Consider the following 23,282-nt stretch of genomic DNA (forward strand, 5'->3'; position numbering starts at 1 on the left):
ACGCTGGATCACAGAGCTGCAGAGTAAGATGTCTCTGTCTTGGAGGAGAGAACAGAGGTCATGCTGAACTTAAAATTTTCAGCCGTCCTCTGCCCTCATACATCTTAAGAGTGGTAAGTACGGACCGTCGTTTGCAGCCATTGAGACGAGGGAAGCGTTGAGTCAGTAAATTTGCATCAGAGTTTCGTTTTCGGATCTAACTTTCACAGCCAGCTATTTGTACCCATCATCCACCTAGATGATGATGTCTGGTTTGTGGGGTGTTGAACTGCGCGGTCATCAGCGCCCGTAAAAAGTCCCACTTGTTACACAGTCCAATTTTTTCACAGTCTCCTCTAGCCACTGCCACAAATGATGGTGAAATGATGAGAACAACACAAACACCCAGTCCCTGGGCAGATAAAATCCCCAACCTGGTGGACATCCACCTATATGACTGTACTGATGTTTGTTCATGATTTGCCTGGATTTCTCTATAAACCATTAACCTTTTCCGCAGTCATTGGCCATATTGATGACACAGTTTTATATTTTTGTTTCATGTGTGCATCCACGTATATTCCAAAGTTTGCCCTCCGTAGGCAAATGTGATCTTAATCTATATGATTACACCAACGTAAAATTGAATATTCTGAAATGCTTTTAGTGGGTACACTTTTTTCCGGGGGCAAGAGAAAGCAGCCTCTACTTAAATAAACACAGACTGAGTAATGGTTACTGGAACTGGAACATTTATTTATTGCTTCTTTCGCCGAGTGTAACATTAGCACGCCTCACTGTAACGTTTATTATACAGGATAAGAAAGCTAAGATAGATCACCCCCAGATATATCCAGTACAAGTAAATAAATCAACATGCAATTTTAGCTAAGTTATAGCGGACAATTTGGTGAATTTTCTGACGAATGCAATTAATTTTTACCGTTCGCAGATACCAGATTATGTGGCATCGGAAATAGCCTGCGAAGAGGACTTCAAAGACATAGCATGTGAAGAATTTGATCAAAGAGTAATAAGGTAACAGCGTCGCAATCCACTGTCCTGCCTTCTGGAGAAGAGGTCGCAAAAGACATCTGCACTGGTGTACTAAATGTTAGCAAACACGCATCTCATGTACGGAGTTGTGGCTTTGCCTGTGAGCTTGAAGCTCATCAGTCTTTACTCCGCTATTGTAGTAGTGAGACAACCTGCTCAAGAAGCTATTCAGCCTTCCTCATTGTACACGTCAGTCGAAAAACTGGATATAGTTTTCGTTAATGGCGCATGTTGAGAGATTGGGCAGCGTTGTTGTTGTAAGCTGATAGATACCCTTACTGTATAAAGCCCTCACGACCCGCCTTTGCGAACCTTACAAAAGAATGTAGGAAACTGGAAGCTTGAAGAATAAAATACACCAGTGAAACAGAACAGTAACTGATGAGAGAAACGCAGCTAACATTTTTGTAGTAGTCACACACAATTACTGTCACTTCAAGGCACCTTGAATGTTCAAGTTAAGGATGTGCCGTGTGGCTAGGGCCTCCCGTCGGGTAGACCGTTCGCCTGGTGCAAGTCTTTCGAGCTGACGCCACTTCAGCGACTTGCGTGTCGATGGGGATGAAATGATGATGATAAGGGCAGCACAATACCCAGTCCCTGAGCGGAGAAAATCTCTGACCCAGCCGGGAATCGAACCCGGTCCGTTAGGCACGACATTCCGTCGCGCTGACCACTCAGCTACCAGCGGCGGCCAATGTTCGAGTGAGATCAGCCAAAGAAGTGATGTGCCATCACTACATTCCAGTCGGATGTCGTCCTTTCCACATTTCGCTCCATCAATAGCTTCATGGCAACGACTTTCAAAATCGGTTGCAGTGATAAAGTAGTCCATATGGTACGAATATGCCAGATGTTCGGGCCGTTCCGCGCAGCTAACGATAAAGGGTGGTCAGAAACAGTCTGAAACGCTTGTAAGGGTGTTTCAGGTTAGATTTTGCTGAGAAATAATTGTCAAGAAAAAATTTCGTTACTTTGAGCCGTTTACAAGTTAATTAGCACTAAAATTAGCCAATCAGGCCGTTTCGCGCGCAAACTCAAGGAGCCCGCCAGATTCATTATTAGTTCAGTTGTTCTCAAAGCGTAGATAATAGCTCACGAAACTGCTCGGCTCTTGCCTCGGGTTCGTTCCTTACTACCGTTCCTTGTTCTATTTTTGTATCGCTCGCTTATTCGGTTTTAGAAAACCAAACGAAATAAATGTTCGGCGACACCGTCTCTAGCGAGGTGCTTGAATTTGGGAGCGCAACGGTCTGATTGGCTAACTTCAAAGCTAATTTAGTCGGAAACGGCGCAACGAATAGAATTTTTTCTTAACAATTACCTCTCAGCGCAATATACAGTGCAACACCCTTTTCTGATCACTCTGTGGACTTTCCTCTTCACAGAACGTTCGGAAAACTCAAAATGGCCTGCACTTTTCCCAGATTTGACGCTTTAGACTTTTACCGCTGGGAAAAATTAAAATGAGAGATAATCAAGGAAACACCGAGGGTTGCCAAAAGTCCGCAGCACGTGGTCGTGCGGTAGCGTTCTCGCTTCCCGCGCCCGGGTTCCCGGGTTTGATTCCGGGCGGGGTCAGGGATTTTCTCTGCCTCGTGATGACTGGGGCTTGTGTGATGTCCTTAGGTTGGTTAGGTTTAAATAATTCTAAGTTCTAGGGGACTGATGACCATAGATGTTAAGTCCCATAGTGCTCAGAACCATTTGCACCTTTTTTTTTTTTTGGCTGCCAAAAACGTGAAATACAGAACAACCAGGCCCGTGCTGTGATAAGCCCACAGTTAGTTTTTACAGCGAGGAATCGGTTTGTAATACAGGGGCGGGACAAAAATATGGAACACCACGAGAAATGCATGATTGAACATAAATACCGACGCTAGCCAAGCCTGCAGGTTACACTGTTGTACTGGTGACGAACGGCAGCTGTAGAATGTCCTCAATATGTTGCAACTGGCACCCCAGTAAAAAATAAGGCAATGGCAAACCACCTCCGCTAGGACCTTGCCTAGTACAGCGGTGCGGGTCTCCCGCATCGTCCCCTACGCTCCTCGGAGTATGGGACCTCGTCATCATCATCATGGAAATTTTTAGTTTATGTCACTGAAAAATACGTGTGAAGTGCCTCAGCGTGCACGACAAACTTCACACCTCTATCTCGCAATTTGACCACATCAGGGCAGTGGTGTCAGTTTTGTTGTACGCTACTGCACGATTCGCCACGGCATGAATAGTGTCGCGTTGCTACAGACAGGGTTCACGGGTCGTTCAAGAACAGCGGCGCATTCTGATTTGTGACACTTTCACGTATAAGAAAAATGAATGTAATTTTTAATGTCCTTGATTATTATGCTGTCTGCTTTATACAGTGTCTGTATTCTGTATCTTACATTACAATGTTCTTGAGACATGCATGCATGTCAGAAGGAACAGACACGTTTTTGACGATTACAGGTGTTGTAGATGTTACGAAAATTCGTGCGTTGCAGCGGACAAGAAAAAAATGGAAATTTCTGCCATAAAGAAGATTCATATTGTATCCCTTTACTCGGCGAAAAGTATTTCTGCGTTACATAGACCAATTTATGATTATATGTTTTCATAAGATCAGTTCTTTAAATTGTACCTAACTGATGTTAGTTGTTAAATTGTATTAATCTTCATAAATTATAATTTTTCTTTCGTATTTTTCTAATGAAACACTTTCAACTTTCTTTCATTTTTTATTTTAACGTGAGGACTAGCTTTGCCTGATGGAGGTTCGAACGCCGTCCTATATTACAGAAAGTATGTATGTTGTGAAAAAGTGAAAAAAGTCATGAAGGGTCATAACAAAACCAAAATAATTTTTAGAAAAGCAAGAAAAGTGAAAACTCAAAGAACTAAATGTCCATATTACTGTTGTATAGAATATAATGGAATAAACTGTCAAAAATACTTACTTGAAATTTACTTGAAATTTAAAGGAAGCTTATACTATTTAAACGTAAGTTTTATACAATTCCTTAAGTGCATTTTTCTCAAGTATTGCATTTTTTAGTTGTGTCACTGTTCAGTGTTCTGTATTTTTGTGACTGCATTGTATCAGATCTAAGTGATTTCTAGCATTGTCAAATTTGTGGTTGCGTAACCAAGCTTGCCGAAATTTTTGATGTTCAAGAACCACTGTATCGAATATTTATACCGCATACAGAGAAAGCAGAAAAAACATCATCCGCTAAGCCACAACTCGGACGAAAATGTGTGCTGAATGATCGTCACAGACGGCCATTGAAGAGGATTGTAACGAAAAATTAGTGGGAGACAGCTGAAAAAGTCACTGCAGAAGTGAATCTCGCAGCCGTGAACACTGCCAGCTTCAGTCTGGAACCGCGCGACCGCTACGGTCGCAGGTTCGAATCCTGCCTCGGGCATGGATGTGTGTGATGTCCTTAGGTTAGTTAGGTTTAAGTAGTTCTATATTCTAGGGGACTGGTGACCTCAGATGTTAAGTCCCATAGTGCTCAGGGCCATTTGAACCATTTTGAACCAAAACAACATGAAGGGAGTTACGTAAGCAGAGAATTACAGGGCGAGCTGGAATTCCAAAACCACTCGTTAATGAAGCAAATATCCGTAACAGGTAAATGTGGTGCTGAAGCCATGAAGCCTGGACCACGTAGTTACGGAAGAAAGTCATTTGGTCGGATGGATCTTATTTCACAGTGTTTTCAACTTCTGGCCAAGTTTCCGTCCCAAAAGTGAAACATGGTTGGGGTTCGGAGACGATTTAGGCAGCCGTATCGTGCTTTTCCACGGGACCTATGGATACTCTCCAAAGTCGCATTACTGCCGAGGATTATGTGACCACTTTGGCTGATCGGGTCCATCCCCTGTTACAATGTTTCTTCCCCAGTGGTGATGCTGTGTTCCGAGACCACAGAGCCCCTGTTCACACAGTACTGGTTTTGTGAGAAGGAGGATGGATTGCCTCATCTCCCCCGGCCACCAAAGTCTCCAGATCTCAGTATTATTGAACTTATTTGACCTGTCTTGAAGCGAAGGGCGCGTGATCGCTATCCTCCTACATCATCGTTACTTGAACTTGCCACTATTTTTGCTGGGAAAATTGTGTAAATCTCCTCTGAGGACGATACAGGACCTGTATTTATCCATTCCGAGATGAAAAGAAGCTGTTTTAATTACCAACGGTTTTCCTACACCGTATTAGACATGGTAATGTGTTGTGTTTGTGGTTTTCCCTTATTTCTGCCGTCAGCCTGTACATCACAGTGCTCAAGGTCAGCGATACAAGAACTTGTTATACCAGTCATAACAATAAACACATGACCGGACTCACGTGCTTGTTTTCACGTGGTATAGTAGGAAAGACGTTTGTGCTATCTTTTCTCCTGGCGACAGGACAGTGGCTTGCGGCGGTGTTACCTTGTCCCTGTTTGATCAATTTTTACAATTGTAATGTCGCTGAAGTTTCTTGGAAGATTCCTCGAAACTCCGCAGCTAAGGTTCGCTGTCGAATGACATGAAAGTGACCACCTGTCAGAAGCCTGAATAATCACATTTTGTAGCGCGGACCGCTCCTATGCGTGCAGGGAGAGAGTCAGCGAGGTTCTGCAAGGCACCGACAGGGATGTGGAGCCGTGCCGACTCCAGTGCCGTGGCCAGCTGGGCTAAGTTTCTCGATTGAGGATCCATGGCGCGAAGTCCCCCAACGAGGTGGCCCCACAAATTCTCGTTTGAATTTAAATTTGGGGAGTCTGGTGACCAGGGGAATACGGCAAACTCATCCACGTATTCTCCGAACCACGCACCTACCCTAAGAGCTGTGTGACACGTTGTGTTGTCCTGCTGCTAGATGCCATCGTGCCGAAGAAAAACGAAAAAAATGATTCAAATGGCTCTGAGAACTATGGGACTTAACTTCTGAGGTCATCAGTCCCCTAGAACTTAGAACTACTGAAACCTAACTAACCTAGGGACATCACAAACATCCATGCCCGAGGCAGGATTCGAACCTGCGCCGTAGCGGTCGCGCGGTTCCAGACTGTAGCGCCTAGAACCGCTCGGCCACCCTGGCCGGCTGAAGAAAAACGAGCTGTATGTAGGAGCGGACATGGTCCCCGAGGATAGATGCATACTTGTGTTGATCTATTGTGCCATCCAGAATAACGAGATAACCGAGACCATAGACCATAACGCTCCCTTCTCCAGCGTGGTCCCTGCCGACGATTGTTGCAGGGTGTTTACTTTCGGAGATTTCACGCCGTGCGCACCAACGGCCATCTTTTAGACTGAGCATAAGACGTGATTCATCTGGAAAGGCCACCTGTCACCACTCACTGGACGTTGCTTTGCGGTATTGTCTTGAGAATTCCAGCATTCGTCGCCTATGAACAGCAGTCATCATGGGTACATGAACCAGGCGCCTGCTACAGAGCCCAGCAATCAGCAACGTTCGCTGAACGGTCGTTGAGGGGACACTGTCAATAGCCCCTTGGTTCACCTGGGCACTCAGTTGCTGAACAGTTGAATGTCTGTTCGCCCGCATGCATCTCCGAAGTCGTTGTTCATCCGTGTCTTCTGTGGCCCGTGATGCACCATAGTTGCCTTGGCGCCGTTTTTCGATAGCGCCATTTTGCCATACACAGCATACTTTAACCACGGTGGCACACGAACAGTTTACGAACTTAGCTGTTTCGGAAATGGTTCCAACCTTGATCTGAAGGACAATGAACATACTACATCGCTCCGTTTTCTCCTTACGACAACAACTGCACTGTTTTCCGTGTGCCCCCGGCACGCTTTATATACCCCCACTGCTGATGTTGCCACCAGCTCTCTGCGAGTGGTTACTACACGTCGACATCGAACAGAGGGTGGCGGTCACATTAATGTTACTGGACCGTGAATTTAGCTCCATTACAAAAAAGTCGGAGTAATAATTCGGCCGCTATAAACGTTAAGAATTACATGCATATGTCAGAAAATTCGCCACATTCTGCACTGTAATTTAGCGAAACCAGTACCTCGATATATTTTATCAACCTGGATATGTTTGGGTTATCTGTTTTAAATCATGTATGTACTAACGTATGTATGAAGTAATATGTATGTGTGTGCTACGTCTGTACGAACTAACGCCCAACACGTTATTCCATCCTTCCAGAAATCACGTGAAATTTCTCTTCCGGCTTAATAGTAGTTTATCCCGACTTAAGAAAGCACCTGCGAGCCGGCCGCTGTGACCGAGCAGTTCTGGGCGCTTCAGTTCGGAACCGCGCTGCTGCTACAATCGCAGTTTCGAATCCTGCCTCGGTCATAGATGTGTGTGTTGTCCTTAGGTTAGTTAGGTTTAAGTAGTTCTAAGTCTAGGGGACTGATGACCTCAGATGTTAAGTCCCGTAGTGCTTGGAGCTATTTTTTTGAAACCATCTGCGTTGCTGGAAACAGGAAAAGTTAAAAATTTGTAAATACAAACATACTTTCTTGCTCGCTTTCACTTCAGCAGTTTTTTCATGTCGGTTTTTATTTTAATAAACCTGACAACTCTTCTTTGCAAATGGACCCGGTTTACTTGCTCGGAACTAACTCTACGGTTAACGTGCGATAGTTTCTAGAGGAGAAGCTTAAACTTTCAGGAAGCAGAGACGATGGAAAATGTGTGCGAAATGAAGCACGCTGTGAGACAGGTGTCGTGGATGAGTCAGGCCAGCAGGAAGCGATACACACAAATATCGACCTGCGCGACGCGCTATATCTCTTAGCAACACACGAAATGGCTCACGGCCTAACACGAAGAGTTATAAACCAGCAGGGGGTGACATGCTACCAAGTTTGAAATGAAATGTCACGTCTCAAATTTCGTGAGTCGCCTGCGCTTGGCTTACCTTGTACAAACTCGTCTTTGCCGAGACATTGCCGAATGTATTAACTCCGTTACCATTCGCGATGCGTTTCCACTCTGAGCTCTCTGATTAACGTATATTAGGGAAGAATTTTAGCAACGACGTTTTCCCCTAGGTTAGTAGCAAGTATCTCAATGCCGCTCAGCGTTGACAAACTAAGTGTGCGTGATTCATGAAGGGGGAGACCGATACTCAACTCACGCCCCTTGACACTGGATCGCGTGACTATCTGCTGTTAGGACGAAACTGTTCTTTGTGACGCCCGTCGCTAGTGTTTTGGCATGCAACTACTGTGGTACTCCTGTAACATTACAACGTGGAACATTCTTTCATCAGTTTTGATACATTTGTAAAGAGAAAATACAGAAATATTCGTTCTTTTATATGCCATCTGTCTGTTATTGGTCGCTGAACACAACGAGCAGCAATTTAGTCTGTTACTATGATCATGCGAGAGGGCCTTTTGGTTAAAGTAATTAGCTTATTATTCAGTTTTCATGACTCAATATGTAGGAATCCAAGTTTGGAAGGCACTTCTTAAGATTCCAGTGTCTTCCCAGTTTCATCAAACTTTTAGTTCTTGGTAAATGCCAACACGAGTTAAATATTAATTCATTTATAAAATCACGTAAAAGAAAATCAACGGCTTAAAACTTTCACTGACGAAATTCCGATTACTGTAATGAGCACCTTTCAACTTATAGCGCTACAATAGTATCTTTAACTTCCACCAGGTCGTATTCCTGGAGACTCTGAAGATCTAAAAGATACTAGTTGCGCTTATCAGTTGTCTACACTGGAAGTTATGAGCTCGTAGGCATTATGAGCGTGGTTGTATCATGTGTCACACGTTAAGGATAATTGTCCCCTGTTTTTCTAGACCGTAATAACTGTATTTCATTAAGAAGTACTGCACAAAATTTAACATTTAGGATTAACCTTAGAATGCCAGAGTGTGTGGGAATTTTACATTTGTTGTCTTCGGTGGGCATCTACTTGCTATACTCTCTGTGACACAAGCAGCGCATGCTTCAAGTGGACAAGGCATATGCTGCTCGTTGTCTTTACTCTGGGAGCAGTCCCGGAAGGCAGTCATGACAGTAATAAAGTGAAGCATTTGTTTTAACTGTGATTTTCTTTTTGTCCACCTTGCTGGATAGACTTCCAAAAGCATGAAATAACCCGATAACTGGCAATGTCGAGTGGAAAATTATTGAACATAAGATCATTTCTTAGACAACACGAATATGAGTGAACGCAGCGTGGCATTTTCCTTTTCCGTGAAAAATTTATAGCTACCAAGTTAGCGTAATAAACCTTTAATTAATGAGCCTTTAAGAACTTAGTTAATGAATTCTAAACACTATGTTAATAATTTATGAATTACGATTTCACAGATGACTGATTTGTGTAAAAACCCCTATAGTGTTCAGTATTTGTAGTGGCAAGTATCGAAAAAGACAGGATTTTCGGGAAAATTAAGTTACGTGGTTTCCCGCCACAAAATTTTGAGGATATAAACTCCGTATGACTTGGAAGTAGCAATGATGTTCCACGCACACGTATGACCTTTAAATAAATAGGATATTCTTCTTCGTTTTATTAGAACATATGTGGACTCGAATTGTACATTTTGAAGATACAGTGGACACAGATACATGGGCTCTGCAGGAACGCCACAGCTTTCAGGGTCCCCAGTCTTATTTCCTGTTGCCTATTCTTTGTTTACATGTAGATGAGAATTCCTGGCGTAAGTAATAGGCACGACGCCTCCCCCTCAACTCGCTCCGTCACGCAGACTGCTTGCTGTCCAGGCCGAAAAAATCATGGGGAAAAGTTGCGCCTCTGACCGAGGAGAGACAGAGAGTGTGCCTCCAAATTTCACTCAAAGAAAGTAACATATGTATCACAAATGCCCTCATGTGTACTTTTAGAAGATTCAGGAGCTTGAAGTAGAGAGAGAGTGTAGCGAAGCTATAAATTTCTCAGTGTCAGAAGAAAAACTTCACTAAGGATTGCTATTCAGCATTCGGTGCATCGCTGGATTTCTACTTCTTACACGCCACTCGGTAATGCAGGAGGCCGATACAAGCTACTACGAGGTCCGTCAGTCAGTTAACAGTGAACAGAACTGTTTGCACACGAGCATTACAACAGAAAACTACCGTATAATACCGACCCTGGTAGCAGCACAGCGCATGTCCCAGATTAGCACAAGCACAAGCAATGTTAAATATTTCTCAGTCTTTGCTATTATATATTAAATATTATTCTATTTAAATAAAATTCAGTGAGATACTAGCTGGCACACACAAAAAAAAGAAGTTTCATGATTTAATAAAACTGCAAAACTGTTGTGTCTGTCTGTTTGAACACTCGAATCTGCAAAACTACTACGCAAATTTTCGTGGGGTTTTCACAGGTAACGTGAACGTAGCTTGTGGTATCGCATAGGCTTTATTTCATCTAAACTGGATCGCGGAAAGAAAAATATCATAACTAATGACGAGGTATTGAATAGAATTATGGAGAAGAGAAATTTGTGGTACAACCTGACCAAAAGAAGGGATCGGTTGACAGGATACATTCTGAGACATCAGGGGATCACAAAAAAAAAAAAAAAAAAAAAAAAAAAAAAAAAAAAAAAAAAAAAAAAAAAAAAAAAAAAAAAAAAAAATGGTTCAAATGGCTCTGAGCACTATGGGACTCAACTGCTGTGGTCATAAGTCCCCTAGAACTTAGAACTATTTAAACCTGGTCGTGCGGTTCCAGACTGTAGCGCCTTTAACCGCTCGGCCACTCCGGTCGGCCAATCACCAAAAATGTAAAGGTTTTTAACATGGCTGTCAATCAGGGACTGTTGTATAATATCAAATTTTGAAAAACACAGCCCTCAGTCGCGAACACAATTAATTTGTGACCTAGGTTTCGGTGTCACAAGGGACACCTTCTTCGGACAAAATTGAAACTAAATATTACAGCATAACGTACCAAAAAATATGAAAGCTGCGTCATACCTGACAGCGTCAGATAGTCGGAATTAAAATAAAGTGCAACAGAGGTGCAAGCCACTAGGGGCTGCCATGTGTCCTCTGCTACAGTCAACACAAAACTGGAGGGAAGCGTGTGGTGTAAAAATCGTAGAGGGAGACCAAGAGATGAATACATTAAGCAGATTCAGAGGGATGTAGGTTGCCGTATTTACTCGGAGATGAAGAGGCTTGCACATGATACAATAGCATGGAGAGCTGCATCAAACTAGTCTTCGGACTGAAGACCGCAACAATAACATTTGACACAATGGCAAAGGTCCCGAGTTCGAGTCTCGGTCCGGCACACAGTTTTAATCAGCCAGGAAGTTTCAACAACATTTGAGTCTGCATTATCCCTAACTGGCACTGTACGGGGGAGAGTTTGAATGCATTAGTTTAGAAAACTTATTCCATATCTAGTTGACGAATTCATTCATGACAGCAAACTATGCGCAGAGTAATATGACATTAAATGTGTGTACAGTGACTCTCTGAATTGGTGCATTAGTCAGACAATACCTATTACCATTTTACTTTTGAATACTTGACTTACATTTTTATATGAGGCGAGAGAAGTGGTAACTGGATGGCCACAACGCTGAAGACAGTAAGCACATTTTCCAGAATGGCGTCACAGGGGACTAGAGAAAGCGGGACACTGCAGAAAACTGGACTTCCAACGATTGGAAACAGTGCTACCACTTCTATGCGTACGATCGCCGTGTTTTAAAATGTAAAGGTGGGTTGAGATGAGTCATTTGTATAACAATATTTGGCTGCTGTAGCCTTGCGTCAACTTTGCTGCAACAGAGAGCGATTCAGCGGTATGGCTGGAAATACCGCTGATGTTGCAGACTGTTATAGAAAATTTCTCGATTGGTTGTTGGTGTTGTCCACAGCCTGAGCTAAGCCATGTCTCCGCATTATCCTTTCTTTCAGGAGTGCTAGTTCTGCAAGGTTCGCAGGAGAGCTTCTGTAAAGTTTGGAAGGTAGGAGACGAGATACTGGCAGAAGTAAAGCTGTGAGACCGGGCGTGAGTCGTGCTTCGGTAGCTCAGATGGTAGAGCACTTGCACGCGAAAGGCAAAGGTCCCGAGTTCGAGTCTCGGTCGGGCACACAGTTTTAATCTGCCAGGAAGATTCATATCAGTGCACTCTCCGCTGCAGAGTGAAAATCTCATTCTGGAGTATCGTTTGGTTCTGTTCGAACGTTTGTGCGCGTAAAATATGGCCTGGGGCCCACGTAAAATACTGGCCCGCAACGAAGTACTGACGTCATGCTAGTTGTCTTGCCTGACGTATATTGTGAACGCTTGGCTGTGTCTGGGGCCAGGAAGGAAAATCAGTATGTGAATGAAAAGGTGCCCCCTAAATCCTTTAACTTTGTTATATGCTATCGAGACCACGACTGTATTTAAAAGTACAACTACGAAGTATTTAGTTAGTATGAAACAATAACTCACTCCCACCGGAGACGATCTATGCACCTCGTCAGACCTGTACTGTCACGTGCTGTTACGCATACCACATGTTTTTTAATTCGTTCGCTGTCGTGCTTTGTTACGTACAGAATGGAGAACAAAGGAGAGAATTATGTACTTTATGAATGTGATCTATCTATGACCTGAGCTATGGGACGCAGAAAGTAATGTATGCAAAGATCGCATTCAACACACAGTTGGCAAGCCGTTGGCTGGGAATCACGCTTGATGAAGCACACAAAAAATTCCTAAGCCGTCGAACCTATGCCAGATAAGTTACATAGCAAGAATGGAAGCGCATGGCTTTTCATCCATTTGACATGCATTTGATGCCCCAAGTTTCATAATATCTCGAGATGTACCTGAAACAGGAGCTGATAGTGTAAACCATGGTGCGTAGTAAACCATGATGCGTAGTAAACAATAAAATAGAATGAATATTCTATTCTTATTTCAGACTTGCTTTAGTGAAATCTTCCAATCCTTTGACAAAAGCATTGCATATTTTTGGTACCATGGCTGGTTCAAATGGCTCTGAGCACTATGCGACTTAACTTCTGAGGTCATCAGTCGCCTAGAACTTAGAACTAATTAAACCCAACCAACATCACACACATCCATGCTCGAGACAGGATTCGAACCTGCGACCCTAGTGGTCGCTCGGCTTCAGACTGCAGCGCCTAGAACCGCACGGCCACTCCGGACGGCCTGGTACCATGAGGCATACTGATAAATAATGAACTTTAAAGAGGTACATTGATCTTGTGTAGCTAAAAAGCAAAAGGTGATCGACAAACGGGTTGTAACTGGTATTCGCTCTCTCATATAGGTATCATTATAGCAGTTCTCGGACAAATTGCTTGTACAAGATATTAGAAACTGTGTTTATACATCCTGGTAAAATTCTGGAACAGGTGTGAATCCAGGATCAATTCGGTAGTTAAATTCTCCGAAGCATTCTGCTTACTTAAAAAACAACGCATCCACAAATCCCTATGTCTCTTAGTCTTTCTAACTCGATTCCTTGTGTGATGTAAAAGCAGTTGTAGCTGCACTGACTTCCACTAGCTCGCGATCGTCCATTTTGCAGCAGTGGCCCCTTGTAAACACATCTGACCCTGAAATGTATTCCCCCAAACTGTGCCTGGTGATAGTGGCCGGTAATGTTTTAATACATGTGACTGCAATACTTGTGCCCGCAATGTTGTCAGACAACATTGTCGGAATATATTGACGACAATATGCAACTTTTATGACAGATGTAGACGTACGATACGACGTTATGGAATCCTCATAGAGCAATATGAGTGAAAACAGTAGTTTGAAATCAGGGTAAACGATACTGTTGATTTGTTGAATATACAATCCATTTAAGAATGACGTTATCTGGATATTTCTAAACTGTGCTGCAAATCAGAGTAAATGGGAGATTCATAGATACACGAACCTGCAAGTGAACAAGAAATCAACTGAGTAGCCTACTAGCGCACCACGCAGTTTTGTAGCCTCAGTATGGACTTTTTCTTTACACTTGAAGTTAACGCCGCAGTGGCAGCCATCAACGTCAACAGAGTTGCATCTAACACGGAAAACGAAAAATGTGGCGAATAGTTGGTTTCAAAAACCAATTTTGTAATCTAATACAAAATTGAATTGCATAGACGCACATTAACAGATGTTGGCAACGACGTGCCGGCCGCTGTGGCCGAGCGGTTCTAAGCGCTTCGGCCAGGAACCGCGCTGCTGCTACGGCCGCAGGTTCGAATCCTGCCTCGGGCATGGATGTGTGTGATGTCCTTAGGTTAGTTAGCCAGCCTGATTGAACGTATGCCTGCGAGAGTGGAAGCTGTCATCAAGACTTGAACCAATATTTTTTAACAACTGCCCTCAAATTTGTGTTATGTTACATAAAATTCGTCATATATATACGCCCATTCTCAGAGACAAAAATAGAACAAAATTCAAAATTCGTACAAGATAAAAAAAGTCCTATTATAAGCAGTGTTTCATTTTTAACTTGCTAATATTTAAGTGTGCTCCTTATATCTAACATATTTAACTCATAACGGCCTCCCATATTCTTTCTGAGGTCTATAGAGAGCAGAACTTGTATGACTGAGGGCTTTATTTTGAAGCTGCGTTTCTTCCATCTTCATTTTAGCTTTTAGTGGTTTCCCTTAATCACTTCAGGCGCATCCTGTAGCAGTCCTTTCCACAAGGCCTTATCGGCCGGCCGAAGTGGCCGCGTGGTTCTGGCGCTGCCGTCTGTAACCGCGAGACCGCTACGGTCGCAGGTTCGAATCCTGCCTCGGGCATGGATGTGTGTGAAGTCCTTAGGTTAGTTAGGTTTAACTAGTTCTAAGTTCTAGGGGCCTAATGACCTCAGCAGTTGAGTCCCATAGTGCTCAGAGCCAAGGCCTTATCCAACTACTTGCTCAGATTTGTCCAGTTTTGTTAATGCTGCGCTTCTAATGTTCTCGACGTCGACGAAATGATTAGATCTCTTTTTGCATCTACGCCAGTGCACACTGGTAGCGGCGCACCTCGCCAGCTCGATCTCAGTGCTTCGGAATTACACAGACTGGTCCTAGTCACTATTTTCTCGGTGATAGCACCGATTCTTAGCTTCGGTCCAGAATTCGATGAGCAGCGAGGAAACTGCTCTGGTGGTTAGTTGCATTGTCCAGTCAATTAATGTCACTACCTGTCAAAAGCCTGAATAACCACCTCTTGCAGTGCGAGCCGCTGCGAGACGTGCAGGAGACTCTGGAAGGTACTAACGGGGGTTTGGAACTACGACGACGCCAGTGACGCGGCCAGATGCGCTAGGCTTCGCAGCTGAAGATCCCTGGCGCGAACAGCCCCATATAACCTACCTGTCTGCAGTCCTGGTACACACTGAAGTCTCCGCGCCATAGTGTAGTAGCATGTCGATAGAGGAGCCAAAAATAAATGGTGCAGCCAATTGATAAAGTGGGGTATAGAGTGACAATTCGGTTTCGACAGAAGTGGAAATGTTACAGCTGTGTCCACTTCACAAATGGGTTTCGCTATTTTGTTGCGGATCTTCTAGCGGAGTGCTACAGTACTGTGCTGCTGGGATTTCAGTGTGTACAAGGACTGCGGACATTTACCTGCAGCCGCGCGGATTGACCTCCAGTTGGAGGTTCGAGTCCTCCCTCGGGCATTTGTGTTTGTGTGTGTGAGTTATTCTTAGCATAAGTTAGTTTAAGTAGTGTGTAAGTCTAGGGACCAATGACCTCAACAGTTTGGTCCCTTAGGAATTCGCACACATTCGAACATTTACCTGTACACAAACAAAAAATTATTTAAATAATTTTATTTTTGAGGTGATAATTAAAATTTTACGACTACCTGCCCTATCTCACGACCAAAACCAATGATTTTATTTATTATTATTCAGAGACAAACGGAATATTTTCAGGCGGACTATGTCGGGAAGCATTTAAGTACATGTCCTTACCAGGCGATGATGGTCTGTCGACGACGGGGCGCAACTCACGTTGCGCGGGTTAGTTGTTGGCAGTGAAAGAAAATGCGGCCAGAGCCACAGGGGTGAATAAAAATATGGGAAACACGAAAAACACAACACACTACCACGCCTAATATGGTGCAGGAAAACCGTTGGTATTCAATACTGCTTTCAGTCGCCTCAGAATGGATAAATACGTGTCCTGTGTGGTTTTCGAGGGAATCTTATACCAATGAAACGAATATCCTTAGCTGCATACAGGCGTTGATGTAAGTCAACGGGGACAGTTGAAAATGTGTGCCCCGACCGGCGCTCGAACCCGGGATCTCCTGCTTACGTGGCAGATGCTCAATCCATTTTTTATAATTTTTGTTTTGTTTTGTTTTTTGATTGATCATTGTCTTTGGTCGTTGCGGACGTCACATGACATCCGTTCAAGTTAGTTTGCTGATCTTTCCACTCAGTTTGTTTATTATAGAGGCGACTGCAGGGACTTATCTCTGGCACGCCTCCCGTGAGACCCACATTCGTAACATATATATATATATATATATATATATATATATATATATATATATATATATATATATATATATATATACGAAGATGGTATCTGATGGTATGTCCGAAAGAACAGATGCAATCTTCATATATAATCTTATACCATTTTTCCTGGGAAATAGTGGAAAGTTCAGGTAACGATGATGGAGGTGGGTAGCGACCAGGTACCCTTCTCTATAAAGCAGACCACAATGGCTGAATAATATTGGGATCTACTGGCTAGGGGAGATGTGATAATTTACTCTCGCTGTCACAAAGCCAGTCCTGGACGATGTGCGATGTTTGAATAGGGGCCCTGTCTCCTTGGAACACGGCATCGCCATTAGGGAATAATCATTGTACCATGATATAGACTTGATCAGCCATAATGGTCACATAAGCCTTGGCAGTAACGCGACCTTGCAGAGTACCCATGGGCCCTTGGAATACAACAATATGGCTGCCCAAATCATCACCGAACCCCCGCGATGTTTCACTCTTGGGGCCTAAACCCGGCCAGAAGTTGGAAACAGGGTGAAACAAAACTCATCCGACCAAATGACTTTCTTCCATTGCTCTATAGTCCAAGTTTTCTGGTTTCGGCACCACGTTTTCCTGTTACAAGCAATCGCATCACTGATGAGTGGTTTTGGAATTCCAGCTCGCCATGCAATTCCTGTTTATGGAGCTCTCTTCGTGTTCTTTTGGTGCTGACAGGGTTCACGAAGGCGACGTTCAATTCTGCAGTGATTTTTGCAGCTGTAGTCAGCTTATTTTTCGTCAAAAATCTCTTCAATGGCCATCTGTCACCCTCACTCAAGACACATTTTCATTCGCTTTGTGACTTAGCGGATGATGTTTTTCTGCTTAGCCTCTATGCGGTATAAATCTTCGGTACGGTGGCCCTTGAAATAGCAAACACTTCGGCTAACTTGGTTACGTAAGAATCCACCAAACGAGAACCAACAGTCTGCCCACGTTCGAATTCGCTTAACTCCAACATAGTGCATTCACAACTAAACAAAACACTGTTACCACACTGTCGCTTGTAACGTGTTTGGAATAATGCACAGGTGCAGCTCGTGGTCAAATACGAGAGCACAACCTGTACACTTGGCTAACATCTACATTTATGTTCGCCGCGCGGAGTGGCCGCGCGGTTTGAGGCGTCATGTCATGGGCTGCGCGGCCCCTCCCTCAGGAGGTTCGAGTCCTCCCTCGGGCATGGGTTTGTGTGTTGTTCTCAGCATAAGTTAGTTTAAGTAGTGTGTAAGTCTAGGGACCGATGACCTAAGCAGTTTGGTCCCTTAGGAATTCACACATTTGAATATTTTTTTGCATTTATGTTCAAGCATGCACTTCTCGTGGTGTTATCGGTAGCGACGCTCGGGAAGGAAATCTTGAGCGACCTGCAAGCTGCTGCGAAGTGTGCCTCGTCAAGGTTCGCATCGAAGTCTCTATTCTGACCTCTAGTTGAGAACTGCTTCACTAGGACGATCTCTTTCCTGCTGTTGTGCAGTTTTATATTGCTGTGGCCACGAATATAATTGGTCAGCTCGTGTTCTGCTTCTCGTCAATCGAATCATTTTACAGTAACTTCCCGCTGGAATTTCAGTGTGTGTCACGACTGGGGATGTGTACTTCCAAACGAGCAAAAAATTAATTACCTATATTTATTTTTTTGAGTTGATTATTAAAATTTTATGATACCCCTCGTACTCAAACAAAAGAAGGAACTGGATAAGCAGTTTGAAAAGTAGAGTGCTGTTGTGTTGCTAACGTCTACATAATGGCCTATTCTCAAACTATTACGATTTAACACCTTTGGTAATTTGTATTAATTGTTTGCTAAAAGTAGCAATGGTTATTTCGTAACTAGGGTCATTTTTTCTGTGATTATTTCGAAACTAATCTCCAATTTCTTCCCCCTTTTTTAGTTTACAGAAAGACTCCTCAGTTTACTTCTATTCTTATTCATTAAAAAGAAGGCGAATTCGAAAAGTTTTAGGTATGTTCGGTGATTTTGCACTGTCTTTTAATATATGTAAACAATTATAAAAATTTACGATACACAGCGTGCTGTCAGTATGTCTGTAACACTTGTTTTTTATCTTACCGTGTAACGCATCATTCGCGCTGAAATTCACTACATTAACGTAGTTATTTTGTAACTAGTCTTCTTTTTATCTCTCCCATTTTTACCTTACAGTAAGAGCCCTCAGTGTATTTTTATTCGTATTCATTAAAACGAAAACAATATCTTAAAAGCCTCAGACAAATTCGATAACTTTGCACTGGCTTCTCATAATATGTGTAGAAGAACGAAAATGTACGATGCACAGTTTCTTGTCAGTATGATTATAACGTTTGCTTGTAATCTATTACTGTGTAAGGCGTCATTCACGCTGAAATGTACTACATTAACAGTCCTAAACGTCTGAACATTTATTAATTTTTTAAAATTTAGTTATATATGGAGAAAAAGTTTTACAACTATGACTGTCGCACATGTCACGTGACTGTACGAAATTTTTTCCCACCACATGCTTGTTTTTTATGTAAGTTTCACACAACGTTGACAAATTATGCTTTGCGGCGCCAGATGTATGTCAGTTCATGTTCTGTTGTTGTTTCTACTATCCAGAGACAAGTGTTCGTAATATCACACTTCTGTAATACAATTATTGTTATTACCTTTTTGTTCCAACCTAGACCTGAAGATGATCTGCAGCGTAGATTGTAACAGACTGTCAGTAAATAAAAAGTTGTGACCCAGACGGTGATTGTCTATTAAGAGAAAGCCAATATGATGGGTGTAAAACGAAGACGATGATGGAAAAGTGAGGAATGAGTAAAATATGGAAAGGACGGCACACGAAAGAGAAGAGCAAGAGGCCACAGCGCTGTACCTGCCGAGGCCGAGGATTCCCGTGGTACCCCTGGAGAGGCAGAGTAGGCGCAGCTTGTCCACGGGGTCCTTTGCGGCCGACAACTGTCGCCGCGCCTTGTTCACCATGTCCGCCTCTTGGCGGGAGTTGGCTGACTGCGGACGGTTCCACATCCCTGCAACACGTGCCAACAACCTTATCAGTCAAAACCGAAAATACGAGCCGGCCGGATTGGCCGTGCGGTTCTAGGCGCTACAGTCTGGAGCCGCGTGATCGCTACGGTCGCAGGTTCGAATCCTGCCTCGGGCATGGATGTGTGTGATGTCCTTAGGTTAGTTAGGTTTAAGTAGTTCTAAGCTGTGTGATGTCCTTAGGTTAGTTAGGTTTAAGTAGTTCTAAGCTGTAGGGGACTGATGGCCACAGCAGTTAAGTCCCATAGTGCTCAGAGCCATTTGAACCATTTGAACCGAAAATTCGACAAGCACATTAACAGACACACTTTTGATATATTGGAGACCGTTACAAAAGCAATGGACAACTACAATCCAATACATCTAGAAACCACTTCGGATCTCATCTAAGAAACTTGGCTCAAGATTGCCGAAAGCATTTGGGCTGCAGACGCCAATAATCTACGCTCTGGTGCACTCGCTCTTGTGAATTTTGCTGGTGAATGTTACTCTCCTGTATGGGAAAGCAGCGCTCTCACAACAACGACTGATGAGCAGCTCAATGAATCGGACTATATTCGTCCAATATTTGAGAATGAAAGCACTTAGTGACTCGCAATAAACTTTACACGTAATTAAAAACCTTCAGAAGACTTTTTATTGTTGACACTCCCCCCCCAAAAATACGAGAAAGGGAAAAGTTTATCCCTAACTACATTTTCGCCATTCATGTAATAAAGCTGCTGCATCAGCCATGACGTTTTAATTTATTACTTCTTAATCACTAACTGTATTTGCGACATGTTTTGCAGACGGTATCCGCATATACAACTGAATGTACCTGCAAAATTATATCACTTTGCGACACATAGTTCAGGAGATACCACGCCATAAACACTGACAAGGAGCCCCTTGAGTGCGAGATCCCGAAGGGACAATGATCTTCGACACCCACATTTCGTCTACAATGGCACCGCAACCGCAATACTGAATGCTAATGCCAACAGGGGGGGGGGGGGGGGGGGAGCACCGGGGTACCTGCCCCGGGCAGCAAATTCAGGGGGCGCCACAAAATTCATATTACTGAAGAATTTCACAAAGCGCCTAGCATCCAGCGCACGTTGGTCTGTCGATTATTCATATGATTTTGAAACGCATCCCTGTTGGTTTTTGAACACTTTTGAACACATTCTAAGCTGATTTCTTCATAAGTTGATTTTTGAATGTGTGCATAATGTACGTGCTGTCTCTGCCAGGAGAATTCCCGTCGCATCTAGAAACAAAAAACTTTCCCACAGACTAAAGGGGACGGGCCTATACCAGCTGAGCCGAATAAACCCGAATGGGTGGATGCCAATCGCTGTTTGTTCATGTGGTTGATTGGGTGTGCGAATGATCAGCGTTGTTACAATTATTAGTGAAATCCATGGATTCAGACTGCTAGAGTGGGAATAAACGGCTAACAGAAATAAAAAATAAGTAAGATTACATATTATCTTCTCGGCGTATCCAAGAAAATGAAATTTTGACAGAAAATTTTTGCCAAATCGCTACACTACTAAGGGCCAGTTATACAGTTCCCGCTCAGCAGCCGCTGAGTTCAGTTCTCGTTAAGTGCGCGGAAAACGCGCTGTACAAATACATAATAATGCCTAACCGGGGAATAAACGAGGGTAACTAAACCGGTGATTCTGGGAGGGTTAGTGAAGTTAAGCGGAGAATAATTTTTGACAATGGCAGGAATAGTTACAGAATTAGTGATGACAAGATTGTTTGTTAGAAAGAGGAAAGAGAAGAAACGAGGACATCACATAAATTATATGGAAGAAGAAGACGATCCCAAATTATATAAAAATTTCATACTACTACTTTTCGATCTCATGCTTGAGAAATTGTCTTACAAACCCTTTCGGAAGTGCAGACTAACAGATATTACTTTTGTATGTAAAACGATTTGTAATGCTTTAATTTCAATTGTTATACGAGGCACAAAATATGGAATTAGCTAATTCTCACTGGGATAAACACATTGAAGATGAACTGTCGCGAATGGTGGCCAATCGTCGGGAAAAGTGGCCATCTTGGGCACTTTTCCCGACGTGTAGCGTGGCCAGTTTTTCCGATCAGACGCCATGTCTGTATCAGCGGTTCACACGAGAAACAATACAACAAAAGGAAACGACAGTGACTTACATTTGGAAGTCAAAAGACGTTGAGTGAGCCGCGATAACGCAAAAACCTATTGCTCTACATAAAAAAGAAACAAGTAAAGTAATATGAGTGACTTACTTTCATCAAACGATCGGAAAACCTAAACGTTTTCACAGAGAGACAACGGAGCAAGCTACCTTTGTCAACGTCACTGACGACAATAATGGTGTCGATTACACCTAGTTTGGCCATTTCTCGGCAGGAAGCAGCACAGTTGAAGACATCAGATAAAGAGTGGCCACTTTTCCCAACTTCGCCATCTTACCTTCTTTCCCCTACACTACCTGTATTTCCCAATAGCACATCCTTTCGATAAACGCTTAGGGATAACCACAAAACCTCACTGATATCGATTTCAAGTTTTAGTCTCATTTCGATATCTAGTTTTGTGTAAGATCAATGCCTTTTAGGAGCGCTTTAAACTCTTGACACTTTGTTGCTATAGCCTCAGCAGATGAGTACAGTAACAGGGTGTCATTAGTCTCCTCTGTGATTGCTCTTCTTTGTATCTTAAACTAATACCTCCAAGTCTCTTACAGCAGTCATTATCTGGACTGGATGGGCAGTTGCCTTCCGTTTAATTTTATTCAACGCTGATATTGATAGTTCCACTTGACCGTTGGTATTCGTCTATGTGCTCTGCTGGAAACGTTCACGCACTATTGGAATGTGTCTCCACTTACACCCAGACCCCCTGTACGTCCTTAGTCTCGATAATACGTGAATTTTCTTTCACGACATTATACCTCCTATCTTCACATTGACGTCGCAGCAGGAGTAAGATGTACGACGAACAAATTACCGTAGTGATTCTCGTCGAACCGCAACAATATTTTGCCTTCACGTGATATTGATTAACAGAAGTGTCCAAAGTAAAGTGAAACAATAATGACCGATCCATTCTGGTGTTGCTGCTTCTCTGCTGACAACAAATGACCCCTGACTGCTTTTTAGACTTACAGGTCCACCTCTCGTGACATCTAGTGGTCATGTCTGCATTACTTGGAGTGTTCGGATACTGCAATGAAAATGTGTTTTGTGAAAAAAATTGCATAATGGACGTTTCACGTTTCCACTCCTCAATTGTTTTTAGGCCTAATTTCATTGCAATAATTATTACTTAAAACACTTTTCATTTTACAGACCTGAATAAAAATGCCCTCTGATGATGGCAGAAAGATACTGAAACATGTTCGAGCATTAAAAAGAACAGTTGTTTGCATACTAGAAGGCTTAAATTCCCGTGATTGATGTATATTTTTGATAGGAAGTCTTCATTCTCGTAACATACGTGCTCGGTTATTCTGTGTTAATGTATTCTACTAGCTAGAGATTGTGAAAAAAATTGTAGAAGATTTTTTGACGTCAAGGAGCATGACATCAAGTACTCAGATAGTGTACGTCAACTATGCGGGAGATATAGTCCCACTTCCTGCAACAGTGTATCATAAGTCACTGCAACGACTCCGGGTTTCATGCCATGTGACTGGGCAAAGGAGCAGAGTATTCAAATCTCTAAGATGATTTT

General features: G+C 43.0%; 1 protein-coding gene across 2 annotated transcripts in view; it reads right to left on the reverse strand.

The window, feature by feature from the left end:
• LOC126470353 (calcyphosin-like protein) overlaps window positions 1-23,282 on the reverse strand; it is a 359,458-nt gene that overhangs the window by 239,112 nt on the left and 97,064 nt on the right. For both annotated transcript variants that reach the window (XM_050098145.1, XM_050098144.1), the window contains exon 2: window positions 19,395-19,548. In XM_050098145.1, the coding sequence (XP_049954102.1) occupies window positions 19,395-19,546 (152 nt within the window). In that variant the 5' untranslated portion in view covers window positions 19,547-19,548. The remainder of the gene's footprint in view (window positions 1-19,394; window positions 19,549-23,282) is intronic.

The sequence above is a fragment of the Schistocerca serialis genome, chromosome 3 (genome assembly GCF_023864345.2).
Source record: "Schistocerca serialis cubense isolate TAMUIC-IGC-003099 chromosome 3, iqSchSeri2.2, whole genome shotgun sequence".
NCBI classification, from domain to species: Eukaryota; Metazoa; Arthropoda; class Insecta; order Orthoptera; family Acrididae; genus Schistocerca; species Schistocerca serialis.